Below are 13,010 nucleotides of genomic sequence, written 5' to 3'. Positions count from 1 at the left end.
AAAAGTGTGCCAATTCCTAGTAACACAAGAGAGTTTCAATTGTTCTTTGTCTTTTCCACTATTTGATACTGTCAGCCCCCTTAATTTTAGCCAGTCTGGTGGGTTTGTAGTGGTATGACAATATGCCATTTTATTTTATCTTAATTACTAGAAATTGAACTTAGGGGTGCTCCACCACGGAGCTACATCTCCAGCTCATTTTATTTTTATTTTTAAGTTGCCAGATTGGCCTTTAATGTGCAATCCTGCCTCAGGCTCTTGAGTGGCTGGGATTACAGGCCTGGTAATGTAATTTTAATTTGCATTTCTCTGATGACTAAATGAACTTGAATATCTTTTCATTTGTGTGTTGGGCATTGAATATTCTTTTGTAAAATCTTCAATATCTTGCCCAGTTTTCTTTTCTGCTGTCTTTTCCTTATTGGCTTGTAAACATGTTTTCATATTTGCATTATGAGTCTTTTCAGATAAATGTTTTCAAATATTTTCTCCCATGCTATGGTTTGCCTTTTCACTCATTGATGCTCTCTTCTAATTAATGGATCCATCTCTCTTGATTTTCTTCTCTTGGATCTTGGCTCTAGTTACTATTTTGCAGCTCTCCAATGCCTTTAAATAGATTCTAAAAATTAATTTCTTCAGCCTTTCTAGATGTTCCCCGTGGAAGAACTAATCAGGACCCCTCAGATATTCACCATTAATCCATCTAGTGTTTTCTTCTGTCATTTCCATGTTTTAAAATATGCATTTCGAATGTTATTTCTTGGTTTAACATTATGAACACTTTATATTGATTGCTTATTGCAGTAGATGAAGATGTAACTATCTTACGTGTGCACACCACAGTCTCATCCTCCTAATAGAGCTATTTCATTGCATGATTTAAAACTTTAAGTCACATTCATTTTACTTTATATTAAGACTATTTGAAATACTATTTATTGCAGGTGCATGTGATTGGCAAGGACTTTTCAAAGTCCCTTGTATTTGGGGTGGTGAGGGAGATTCTCTTTGAAGTTTTCAGTAGCCCCAATCACTATTCTAAATTTTCTAGAAATAGTATCAATTTCAAACCTGACAAGCTCTGGGCATTCTTAGATTGCACTGCAGTAGTTCCTACTGTTTTGGCATGACTCCAAGAGACTGTGCACAATAAATGCTATAGTTTGGATCTTGAGTGTTCCCAGAGATTCCCTCCCATATTTCCAGAGTGATGCTCTTGGGAGGTGATGGAAGCTTTGAGAGGCAGGGCCTACTGGGAAGTCTTCAGGTTACTAGATGTATGCTCACCAAGGGGACTGGGGACCTCAGCCCCTTCTTCTTCCATTATTATTATTAATTTTTTTTTGCTTTCCAGCCATGAGGTGAGTAACTTTGATCCATCACATGCTCCCTGCCATGATGTGCTGCCTTACTACAGGCCCCAAAGCCATGGGGCTGACTGACCATGGACTGGAACCTCAGAGACTACAAGTGGAAACACACCTTTTCTCTTTATAAGTTGATTGTCTCAGGTATTTGCTATCATGACAGGAATCTGACCAGCACAGTGGGGTTTATCTCAGGTTTACTGAGACCTGACTTTGAATGGCTGTGAAGTGAGTGAGGAACAACTGCCCAGCAAGAAGGATCTCTCTGACCCCACGGCTCTCACTTCTCAACACGGCTGTGCTCGACCTTCCTCTTGGCATATGTGTAGCAACTCTTACAGAGTGAGAAAGACTTGGGAAAATGGCCTCAAAAAGAAGAAATGACAAATGAAAAGAATTGAAGAAAGTTCTAGGTCTTTGCCAAACAGAAGATCTGGAATAAACTGGAGGGGCATGTTGAATTCAATCGTGGATGTATGGTGAGCAGGTCTCCTAGGAACTCTGTATAGAAGTGACAAAAGGTGCTTGCTTGTTGAACATATTTCATTAGGTAAATTACCTGGTAGTTATGTTCTTAAATATGAGGATTAGGAAAGGCTGTGAGATAGACCTTTTTCATATGCCAAGACATATCTATGTTCCAACTTACTGTTCTAAGAATACATTTGCATTTGTAATTTTACATGTCTGGGTTTTGGTGATGGTCACCCAAAGCAAGGGAGAGGGTCGCTGGTATAGCACTACTCCCACCCAAGCCCCACTCCCCACCCCAAACTAGCAACTTCCTTTCCCCAAGAGACCTGCCTTACAAGAGGTGCAGATGAGGACCCCTATCAGCCTCATGGCTGCCCCTGCTCCTGCAGTTTGCATAGAATAATGGTTGATGAGCACAGGTGATAGGTAGGACTGAGTTGGCCCAGTGTGGCCTTCTCCAATCTTTTGACTTGTTTTTGTAACTGTTTCTAGCAGCAGCGATTTGGTTCTGTTTTACTGTATTTCTCAGAACCAGATTCAAGAGGACTTTATCCCCTGCAGATTTATGTGGGTTGTTTCCCTTCCTCACCTCTCTATCCCTCCATTTTAGCCCATCTGCTTGGGAGTTGAGTTGGTATTTACAGCCTGGGGTCTCCTCTCGCTTCACCCTGCCATTCAGCACCTCCGTGGACTTCCAATTCTCATGGCCTCTCCCTTCCTGGCCTCTCCCCACAGACTGATAGCAGCAGGTGCTGACGTAAGGGTGGCCATCATAGTACATGTCGTGTATTTATTAAGCACATCCTACGGCCCAGGCATCATCCTGGATCTGGGATACACAGACGAACAAGACCAGGTCCTGCCATCAGGATCTCCCAGTCCTGAGTGCCAAGCTCACACATATGAAACACATTGGCAAAAGTGTCACATCTCAGTGACAGAAATCTATGGGGCCAGGATGAATGGGAAGTCATGCGAGGCTAGGAAATTCACCAAAGGACCAAGGTGGGGAGAAGAAATTCAGTGGAGGAGGACGCTCTGATAAGATGTGCTGGTGGGGGACTCCTGTGAAGGCCTGAAACTACATGTGATCTGTTACGGCCAGTGACGGGGAGACGTGGAAGACGTGTCACAGGGTTTGTAGTCCAGAGGGGTAGGTGGCCAGACAGGCTCACAGCTCTCAGAGGCAGGAAGTGGAAGGTGCTAGGAGTTTTCACAAGAGAGAGGACTTTGGGTTGGAGGGATGCCCAGAGGCTTCATGGCCTTGATTTTGAAGAACATGTATGGAAAGACCTGGGAAAATAGTCCAGAAAGGAAGGACAGGGTGTGGTGCTCATGGCTTTCATAAGGACAAGTCCATCACTGGGTGCAGAGTGAGCTCCGTCTCATGGATAAGAGGAGTCCCAAAGAAACCAGAATGAGAACAGCCTGTGTGTATGTCTATATGCGTGTGTGAAAGAGGTGAGGACTGCGATGCACCGTGAGGGGAAGGGAGTGACATTTGAGAGTGCTGAGTCCTAAGCCCAAGAGTACTCCTTGAGCTGCAGTCATTGACATGACTACAACATACAGTATATGGGACGTGGAAGAGGCTGAAGGTGAAGCTAACAGGTAAATAAGACACATGTTCTTTGGCTAAAAATTTTATTAATGCTTTTGTAGAAACATGCTTCTATATTAAGAAACACACACACGCAAAAAAAAGAATTAGAATGCATAATACATGTAGATTCCTTTTAGGGAAAAAATTACAAATTCAAAGACACTGCAACTGCCCCCAGAGGCCATTCAGTGTGTTTCATCTCTTGTGGCCATAAGGAAAACCAAGGAAAAGATCTGAGAAGTCCTGACATTCTTGACCAATATAATTTTCCTAGTAACTGTGATGTCCACAGGCAAGAAAGCAGGCCCAGCAAGGGTGTACCATACTCAAAGTGACCCAACTAACAAGCAGCAGAATCAAAATTTGACCCAGGATCTGTGTATAAAGCCCATATTCTTCCTACAACAGCTTACGGAGCTGATGAATGAGGTGTTACTGGCAGGAAGGGAAGTTCAAGAGGTAGGTTGGTGCTAACATGGTCGGTCCTGAGCATCAGGCTGAAAGAAGGGTCACATGCAAAATGGCATGGTCCACAAGGGTTAGACTCAGAGGAGTTGAAGGTTCCTTGGGACCACCTTTTATCCCCAAGATGAAAATGTGACCTGCATCCAGCACTGTTGATGTTCCTAAAGCCAAAGAAGGAAAGAGGTCTCAGTTCTACTTAGTATTGTTTTGCAGAACACAGAGTTATCAGAATCACAGACCAGACCATTCTTGAACCGAACACTGCGAAACCATGAAGCCACCTGTAACTTTTCCCAAGGTGCCCTTTCCATGACTAGGGGACATTCTGTGGTCCATACAACAGGAGAGAACAGTATTATGGGGTCTGAAAGGAAATCAATGGCGAGTGGGAACCTCTAGGGACAGTTGCAATTTTCCAGATATTATTTTCCACTTGGAGGTCAGTGAGACAAACATCGTGTTGACATGAAAGCCAAGAGACTGATGTTTTTATGGTAGGAACAAGACCTCCAGAAAGAGCCCCCAAATGGTCACTTTGTGCAAATACAGAGTCAAGCGTTCCTCGTGGCCTGGGGTGAATTGCAAGCTGCTCTTTGGACTAGGAGACGGTTGCTATCGATCGCAACTGAATGCGACTGTCTTCTTTCTTTCCTTTTTCTTTCTTTAGGATGCACTGAGAGAGTTTATTGAGAAACCAGCCCACATCTTGGAGATCTTCTGGCCACCTCAAGTACTGCTGCTTCTGTATGAATCCTCTGATTGACTGGTGTTTCATCAACTGGTACTGGGACAGGGACCCAACCACCACCATGATAAGGACACTGCTGAGGTCAGAGAGGCACCTGCTCTGGGCGTAACTGAAGGCTTCCAGGCACCACCCGTCCCTAAGGAAGTGTCTGCTCACAAGACAGACGATCTTCCGGCTGCTCCAGATGGCAGCTTGGATGTTGGTGATGTGGTTTTCCCCGGGGACGAAGTCTCTTTCTTCAAAGCACAGGTGAAATCTATTTCGGTCACTGTACTGAGTGTCCAGGTGTTTAAGCAAAGCATTCTGTACCCACTCAAAGTCTTTGCTACTGAAGCATAAATAGGCATCGTATCTGTACCTATCAGATTCTCTTCTCTGCGGACGGTCATGGAACAGCGATCTCTGGGCTGTCTTATAACAGATGAAACAAAATCCCCGGAACTTTGCGACTATGAGAACACTCATGAGGAACAGAGTCAAAGTGACAATGAATAAGATGTAAAGAGAAAACTTTAGGGACTTGAAGACTTCCTCTTCATCACAGTCTTCCATGGAAATGGAGTAGAGGGAAACGCCTAAGAGCGAGTTAGGATACATGCAGTTGATGTCTGCAGGAGATCCCAATAGAGTGACGTTGGTTTGATTGAGCCAACTGATAAAGGTGCGGAGTTCACACTCACAGATGAACTCGTTATGAGTTATGTCCAACATGCTAAGGGATGCAAATAAACCAGGATCAGGAGACAGGAGATGGTTTCTGGATATATCCAGGATCTCTAAATTAGCAGGTAAACTGCCAGGAGGGAGAACCGTCAGCCTGTTGGAGCTGAGGCTCAGTCCCCTCAATGCCGTCAGATCACTAAATACTCCAGGGGGAAGGAAATTAAGATAGTTATTATTCAGATACAGAACCTGGAGTTGGGAGAGCCCCTTAAAAACATCCCAGCAGAACCCAGTTTCCCAGACAAGTTGCAACATATTTTCTCCAAGGAAAAGGTATTTTAAGTTGCGATTCCCCGAAGGGGCGTGGCTTGGGCTGCAAGAGGAAAAGCGATTTTGATTTAAAATGAGAGTTTGGAGCTGAGATACCCGGAGAAGTTCGTAGAGGTCAGCCAGATTTTCTAGCTTGTTCTCTGATAAGTGGATGAAGTTGGCTTTAAAGTTAACGTTGGGCAAAGTCACCAGTTTGTTGCCACCTAAGAAGACGGTAAGTAAGTCTGGAATAAAAGAAATGGTTTTAAGAGCGTTGTCCCTGAGATCTAAGGTATGCAGTTCTTTTAGGAATCTGAAGGTCTGGTCCTGAATTATTCCAATGTGATTCTTTTGGAGATCAATGTAGGCCACGCTACATAGCCCCTCGAAGTTGGAATTATAAAGTTCCCCCAGAAGGTTATACGATATATTGAGTATTTGGAGGTTCTCAAGTCCGTAAAAGGCTTTCTCCGCAATCCTGTTTATCTTGTTGTGGGAAAGATTCAGAACTTTCAAGTCCTTGAGTGTCTTAAAGAGTCGGGGGTTCAAGGAGAAGATGTACCCGTGGGACAGATCCAGGCGTTCTACTGAGCTTCTCTCCAGGCCAGTAAATATGTTCTCGTCAGGGTCTTTGAGGTTTTGGAAGCCAAACCCAGAACCCATAATATGGTAGGTGAGAATCAAAGAGGAAATCTGGCTTCCCCTGATGGCGTTGCTGAAGTTTCCCGTGATAGCCACAGTCCAGCCGTTACTAGAAACATCAAGGGTTTCTAGCCGTATATTTCTGAATGGGTTCAGGCATTTCTCCCAGTCCACAGAGACTCTGATGTACAGGTGAGTTGATCTGAGTTTGAAAAGAGACAGCATTTTCCCTTGGAGTGGCTTGAGCTCCTCTTCACATAAGATGGATATCTGATTGAAGGAAAAATCTATGGACTTTAAGGAATTCAGCTCCTGAAACGAAGGATGAAGGTAAAGGCTCCCAATTTGATTAGAGGACAGGTCTAAGCGAATTAAAGAAGTTAAATTTCTGAAATAACCATCTCGTAGTACCACATCAGAGAGACCACAGGCAAACAGTCTCAGTTCAAAGAGATGGAACAGTCCCTGGAAAGCATCTGGATGCAAGAAGTCGATCTGACTTTTACCCAGATCCAAGATCCGAAGATTGGGCAGGTTTCTGAAGGCCTCTTTGTCGATAGACAAGGGAGTAAACTGGCTCCCCATCTCTAGCAGTAGGAGCTGCTCTAGGAGGGGGAAGGACGTGGCAGTGACTGTCCTGATGTAGTTGAAGCTTAGCAGGAGCTTCTCTGTGGTGTTGAGGACCGGGGGGATCTCGGTGAGATTGCAGAAACGAAATAAGGCTGTCCGACCATCAGAGGAGCAGGAAGGGATTCCCAACACAGGACTCACCATGAGCAACACTCCTAAGAGAAGGTCAAGGTGATCTGCCATGATCCTATGGGGAAAAAGGAGAATTAAAACACAGCATCTCAGCTTGAGGCGCTGTACGTAGATCCTCAGAACTTGGGGGGTCTCCTCTAAGATGTGCCTGCTCCCGTGGACCCCTTTCTTCGTGTGATGCCAGAATGTGTCCCTGGTTGATACCGCCTGCTGTGGATGAAGCTGTTCTCTTTATCTTTCTATCAGACACTTAACATTGCCCTTCCTCCACACTAGGCACTATTCTAGGCATTCACTTAGGTTGGGATGTCGCTCAGAGGGGGCCACGCTTGTCTGGCAGGTGCAAAACCCTGAGTTAGACCCCCCAACGTCACAAAACAAAGGAACAGAAACAAACTTCACCTGGTCTTTTTGATAACAGTTCATTCATTTTTTCATTCATTCATTCAAGATGTGCTGAGGGAAGTTGGAGAAAAGTTGTTTGCCTCAGCCAGGGAGTCCATTTCTAGCCCACAAAAGGCTCAGCTGATGGATGGAAAATAAATCCACTCATCTTTCCATCCGGACCTGTCCTGCCTTCTAGCCCGTCTCATGACCTGAGCTGATTCCATGCACAGCACATCTCATACAGACATTGGGCATGTCATGGTTTGGGTATGAGGTGTCCTTCCAAAGCTCCTGGGTTAATATTCAGAGGTGAAATGATTCAACTTTGGGAGCTTGTGACCAAATAGGTCCATCCTAGTGTGCATGGACTGACTGGGTGGTAGCTGTAGGCAGGTGGGATGTGGCTGGAGGAGGTGGGTCACTGAGGGTATGCCTAGAAAAGTTCATCTTCCCCTCTTTCCCTCTCTCTGCTTCCTGGTCCCCACATCCTGAACAGTTTCCCTCTGCCACAGTCTTGTGCCATGATGTGCTGCCTCTATTTGCACCCAGAGCAACAGAGTCAGGTCACCACGGAATAAATCTCTGAAACCATGAGCCAAAATAAAACTTTCCCTCCTGTAAGTGGTTCTTGTCAGATATTTTGGTCACGGGGTGAAAAGCAGACAAACACAGTTACTTTATGTCATCTCTGCAAAGAGTCAGATCTAGTCAGTTCAATAAAAATTATTAAGCACCTACTGCATGCTTAGCATTTGTGACTGTCCAATAATTCATAAAACCCAATCCAGTTGCTTAAGTCCACTGGGGGAGTTCTCCAGCCATCGGGTTGAGTGTTTGCTTAGCCTGGGCAGCATCAGTAAAAGTGCTCAGTAATGTGTCTGGTTTATGTTCCGCCTCTTGTGCTGGGTATGATGAGAAGTACAGAGGAGATTCACAAGCCTCCTCCTTCTTTGGTGCCTGGAACATATTCAATTTGCTCTCAGTGTAACAAAAGCCCTGTGATAGAGGGTGCTGTGGTTTGGAAGTGTGAAACGCTTGGTTATCAGCCTGTGGTGCAATTGGGAGGTAATGGGACCTTTAAGAAGTAGAGCCTAGAGGGAGAAAGTTAGGTCATTGTGGGGGCATGCCCTTGAAAGGGATTGTGGGACCCTGGGCCCTTCTTCTGACTCCCAGTTGCTTCCTGACCATCAGGAGGTGAGCAGCCTCCTCTGTCCTGTACTCCCTGCCATGATGCTACCACATATCCAGAGAGACAGGGCCAAGAGATCATGGATTAAATTCTCTGAAACTGAGTCAAAATAAACCTTTCCTCTCTATAAGTTGTTTACTCAGGTAATTTGTCACCATGATGAAAAGCTGACTAATACATCTGCAAAGAGTTATGCACTCAGAGGGCAAGAAAAATGAAGGGGAAAATAAAATAAATAAATAGGAAGGAAGCAAAGTTTATAAAAAGCAGAAATCCCACACAATACCATCAGGGGCAACAGTTTTGACTTTAAAATAGATTAAGGCCAGAATAGTCATGGAGCTACAGTGGGCACTGAACCCCACTCGAATGGGGTTTTGCTTTCTGCTGGGAATAATTTGTGGTGGAGTTTCTAAAGAACCTGTGAATCTATGGCACGAAAAATATAGTAGATCAGAAGCAGGCCTTCACTCCTGGGCATCCCAAAATATCAAAATGAGGCATTTAATGGTTATTGGGAGAAACTTGGTGAGAATATTTATCATCACTCTTAATTTTCCTGCCATCTCTGCAAATTACCATATTATTTCCACCCAGAGACACAGGAAGACATCAACAGAATCACCCTCCTTCTCTTAAATATCACCCCACATCAGTTCATCTGCAAATTCTGTAGGCTCCTCCTCCCAAGCTTATCCACTCCTCCATTCGGAGACTCCTTTCTTTCCTCTATTATTTCTTTTTTCTTTTTTTTTTGATGATCTTTTAAAAAATAATTTATTTATTTGTCCTAATTTGTTATATAGGACAGCAGAATGGATTTCAATTCATAGTACACATATAGAGCACAATTTTTCATGTCTTTGGTTGTTCACAAAGTAGAATCACACCATTCATGTCTTCATACATATACTTAGGGTAATGATGTCCATCTCATTCCACCATCTTTCTGACCCCCATACCCACTCCCTTTCCCTTTGCCCTATCCAAAGGGGCAAAGTTCCTCCATTTCTCCTATGTTCCCTCCCCACACTCATTATGGATCAGCATCCACATATCAGAGAAAACATTTGGCCTTTGGATTTTTTGGGATTGGCTTATTTCTTTTTTTTTATTTTATTATTGGTCGTTCAAAACATTACATAGTTCTTAATACATCATATTACACGGTTTGATTCAAGTGGGTTATGAACTCCCACTTTTACCCCGTATACAGATTGCTGTATCATATCAGTTACCCTTCCATTGATTGACATATTGCCTTTCTAGTGTCTGATGTATTCTGCTGTCTGTCCTATTCTCTACTATCCTCCCTCCCCTCCCCTCCCCTCCCCTTTTCTCTCTCTACCCCTTCTACTGTAAATCATTTCTTCCATTTGTATTATCTTGTCTTACCCCTCATTTCCTCTTATATGTCATTTTGTATAACCCTGAGGATTGCCTTCCATAGTCTTTCCATTCTCCAAACAAAAATCTAAATAAAGCAATGAAGAGATGTGAAGAAGTCTTACATTCAAGGATGAGAGAGCATATAGCACCATGGTCCTAGGGGTTCCAGGCATATGGGCTTCTCATCTGTCATTCTGAACTCTTCCTGACCTCAGGGCCTTTGCATAAGCTGCTTCCTCTACATGAATCTCCTCTCTGCTCTTGGAATGGCTGGATCTCACATCAACATTTCCCCACAGAGCTTTCCCTCACACTCACTATTTGAAATAACTCCTCTACTCTCTCTCGAAAATGACCTTGTGTTTTCCCATCAAAGCTATTATCATAAATACTTAATTTTCTAGCTGTTCGGGTTTTTTTGTTTTGTTTTGTTTTTGCTTATTGTCCATCCCTCCTGCTAGCAAGCATTTTGAAAGATGAATGGTGGGAGAGGGAGAGGGGAAGAGAGGGGATAGAAATGGGGGGAGTAAAGCAACTGCATTTTATCTATAGAAGAGCAGTGGTTCTTAATGGGGACAGCTGTCCCTAGAGAGCATGGTGTAAACCTGCAGGCCTAGGTGGTATTCACAATGATGGGGCCACTCATACCCCCAGCAGGTAGAGTCCTGCAGCACACAGAACCAGCCAGTATCCACACAGCTGTAGGGGTGTCCCTGAAGGTGAGAACCTTCCTCAAATGATCTCAGAACCCAACTTTTACATTCCAACAAACACTTTGAAAAGTGTCATTCACCATTTCAGAAAATCCCCTCACAATTGCGTGGCTTCCCCGGGGAATCAGGACCAACACCCTACTCGGTCTCCACCTGAGTGCCTTCACAGTGACTGTGTTTATGTGTTTCTGCATATTTATTTGCCCTTCATTTCAAAATGTCAAGTGCAAGAAAAAAAAAGTTTGAGAAGAGCCAGTTGCATATTACTACTTCTCTTAAATACAAACTGATTTTCTATAATAAGTTAGGCAAGATTATCCTACTCACTCCTTTTTTCTTCTAGAGTAGCAGTGGCCCAGAGTTCACATGTAGAAATACATATTAATTCATTATTACGTTCCCTTCTATTTCTTTCTTTTTATATCCCCAGTTAGGACATTATATTAACTTCTTTAAAATGATGTATGTAGGTAGTTTATGGTATAGCTATAAATTTCATTTCAACATTCTATAAGGGATCATTTCAAATATTTTTTATAAAGAAATGATCTAGGTCTGACATCAAGGAAGCCCAGGGATGGAAAGCTTCCAGCTCTTTCTTTCCATGTTCGTTCCAGGTACCCTGGTGGCTAAAACCAGGAATTCTTTGACTTACTCTTTCTACCTGTGATTGTTTCTTTTGCAGGTGATCAGATTAGGCGATAGAAACAAAGTAGCCTTCCCTCCCTCCCTCCCTTCTTTTCTTTCTTTAATACCAAGGATTGAACCCAGAGGCATTTAACCACTGAGCCATCCCTTTTTATTTTTTTTATTCTGAGACAGGGTCTTACTAAATCGCTGAGGCTGGTTTTGAACGTGTGATCCTCCTGCCTCAGCCTCCTGAGCCACTGGGATCACAGGGGTGAGCCACCATGCCTGGCTACATTAGCATTTCTTCATGAATTTCTTGTGGCTTTGAATGGGAACTAATGATCTTGTATCTATAGATAATGCACAAAATGGAAAATGGAATAAAAGTTCCAAGTGATCTTAATAGTCAATATGAAGAATCACTGAAAGAAAATAGAACTCAATCAGAACAGATAAGGGTACAGCAGAACGCCGAGGGGCAGACACCCTCCTGTCTCTCTTGAAGGTTTGGGACCCTCATTCTCAGGCATCGTGGGGGGTTTTACTGTCTTTCCACTGTACCTGACGTCTTCAACTTTATACTTATCATTTATATCCTACATATTTTCCCAAAGCATCAATAATACCAAATATAAATTATGATGGATAAAGACTAAAAAGGGCAGACTAACATCTACAGAAAAAGAGACGGATTTGTCAAGGGATAAGACGGAAGGCAGGCACTGCAAGGGCCTCTGAATCCAGTTCCGAGGGTCCTGGTGTGCACATGTTGGGGCTCTGATTCCAGAAGCTGACAGAGTCTCAGAAGGCACAGATCAAGGGATGGGGGGTAGGAACACCATCCCTTATTTAATGGTACTCAGGGTGAAGATTCTGATAATGCACTTCAGAGGAGACAAGAACAAGGGGGAAATCAGGCCTTGTGACCCAAAGACAAAAATGAAAAATCATGGAAAACAATCACATTTAGATTGAGTTTCATGTAAGCTTTTTCACATCCTCTGGTAGGAAGTGGATTCTAGCATGTCCTTCAAGACATGAGAACGTCAGTCTCATTGCCCACACCTGGATGCTATGGTGAGACACTGCTCGGCAGGAGACAATAGATTTTAATTCTCCATGTTTTAAGGTCATGGGCCCCTTTGAGTGCCTGATGGCAGCTTTAAGTCCTTGTCCTCCAAAATTGCACATTTATATCACAAACCAAATTTTGCACCCAGGTTTAGACAGTTCACTGATCTTCAGAGGCCTACCCATTTCAATGTCACATTGATAACCTTTACCATACTTAAAAATAAACTTTACCATATATACAAATAAACCAATGGTTTATTTTCTAGAATGGGTTGGAAAAAAAGTTTTCTGGGAAGGGAGAGATGGTAAATATTTTAGGCTTTGCAGTCCAAACACAGACCACAGTTTGCTGACCTCTGTTCTAAGAAGAAAAGAGCACAGAACCTTTGATTTCACAAATGAGGATTTTAAGTGACTTAAGATAAACACGTTCTGATGTTGAACTACTGGTATTTGCAGAAAAGAGCCAGCGTAGTCCCCAAGTTGCTGTCAGTTTTGTAGCTGCTGCTTTATCCAAACATCAAAATGAATTCTCATCTTATGTAGCCAGACAGAGGAATCCCTGCAGAGACACAGGAGTGAGAACACCAGC

The 13,010-nt window shown here is 43.4% G+C and overlaps 1 protein-coding gene across 1 annotated transcript; it reads right to left on the bottom strand.

Annotated features, from left to right (window-relative positions):
• Positions 1 to 4,500: 4,500 nt before the first annotated feature.
• Tlr5 (toll like receptor 5) lies at positions 4,501 to 7,087 on the bottom strand. Its single transcript, XM_026407147.2, has one exon. The coding sequence runs from the start codon at positions 7,085 to 7,087 to the stop codon at positions 4,511 to 4,513; it is 2,577 nt and encodes an 858-aa protein (XP_026262932.2). The 3' UTR covers positions 4,501 to 4,510.
• Positions 7,088 to 13,010: the final 5,923 nt, after the last annotated feature.

The sequence above is a fragment of the Urocitellus parryii genome, chromosome 9 (assembly GCF_045843805.1).
Source record: "Urocitellus parryii isolate mUroPar1 chromosome 9, mUroPar1.hap1, whole genome shotgun sequence".
NCBI classification, from domain to species: domain Eukaryota; kingdom Metazoa; phylum Chordata; class Mammalia; order Rodentia; family Sciuridae; genus Urocitellus; species Urocitellus parryii.
Note: the sequence above shows the minus strand (reverse complement) of the source record. Positions and strands in the feature narration are given on the sequence as shown.

Excerpts from the sequence above, each read along its gene's own strand:
- Tlr5 (XM_026407147.2), bottom strand. The coding sequence starts at position 7,087 with ATGGCAGATCACCTTGACCTTCTCTTAGGAGTGTTGCTCATGGTGAGT.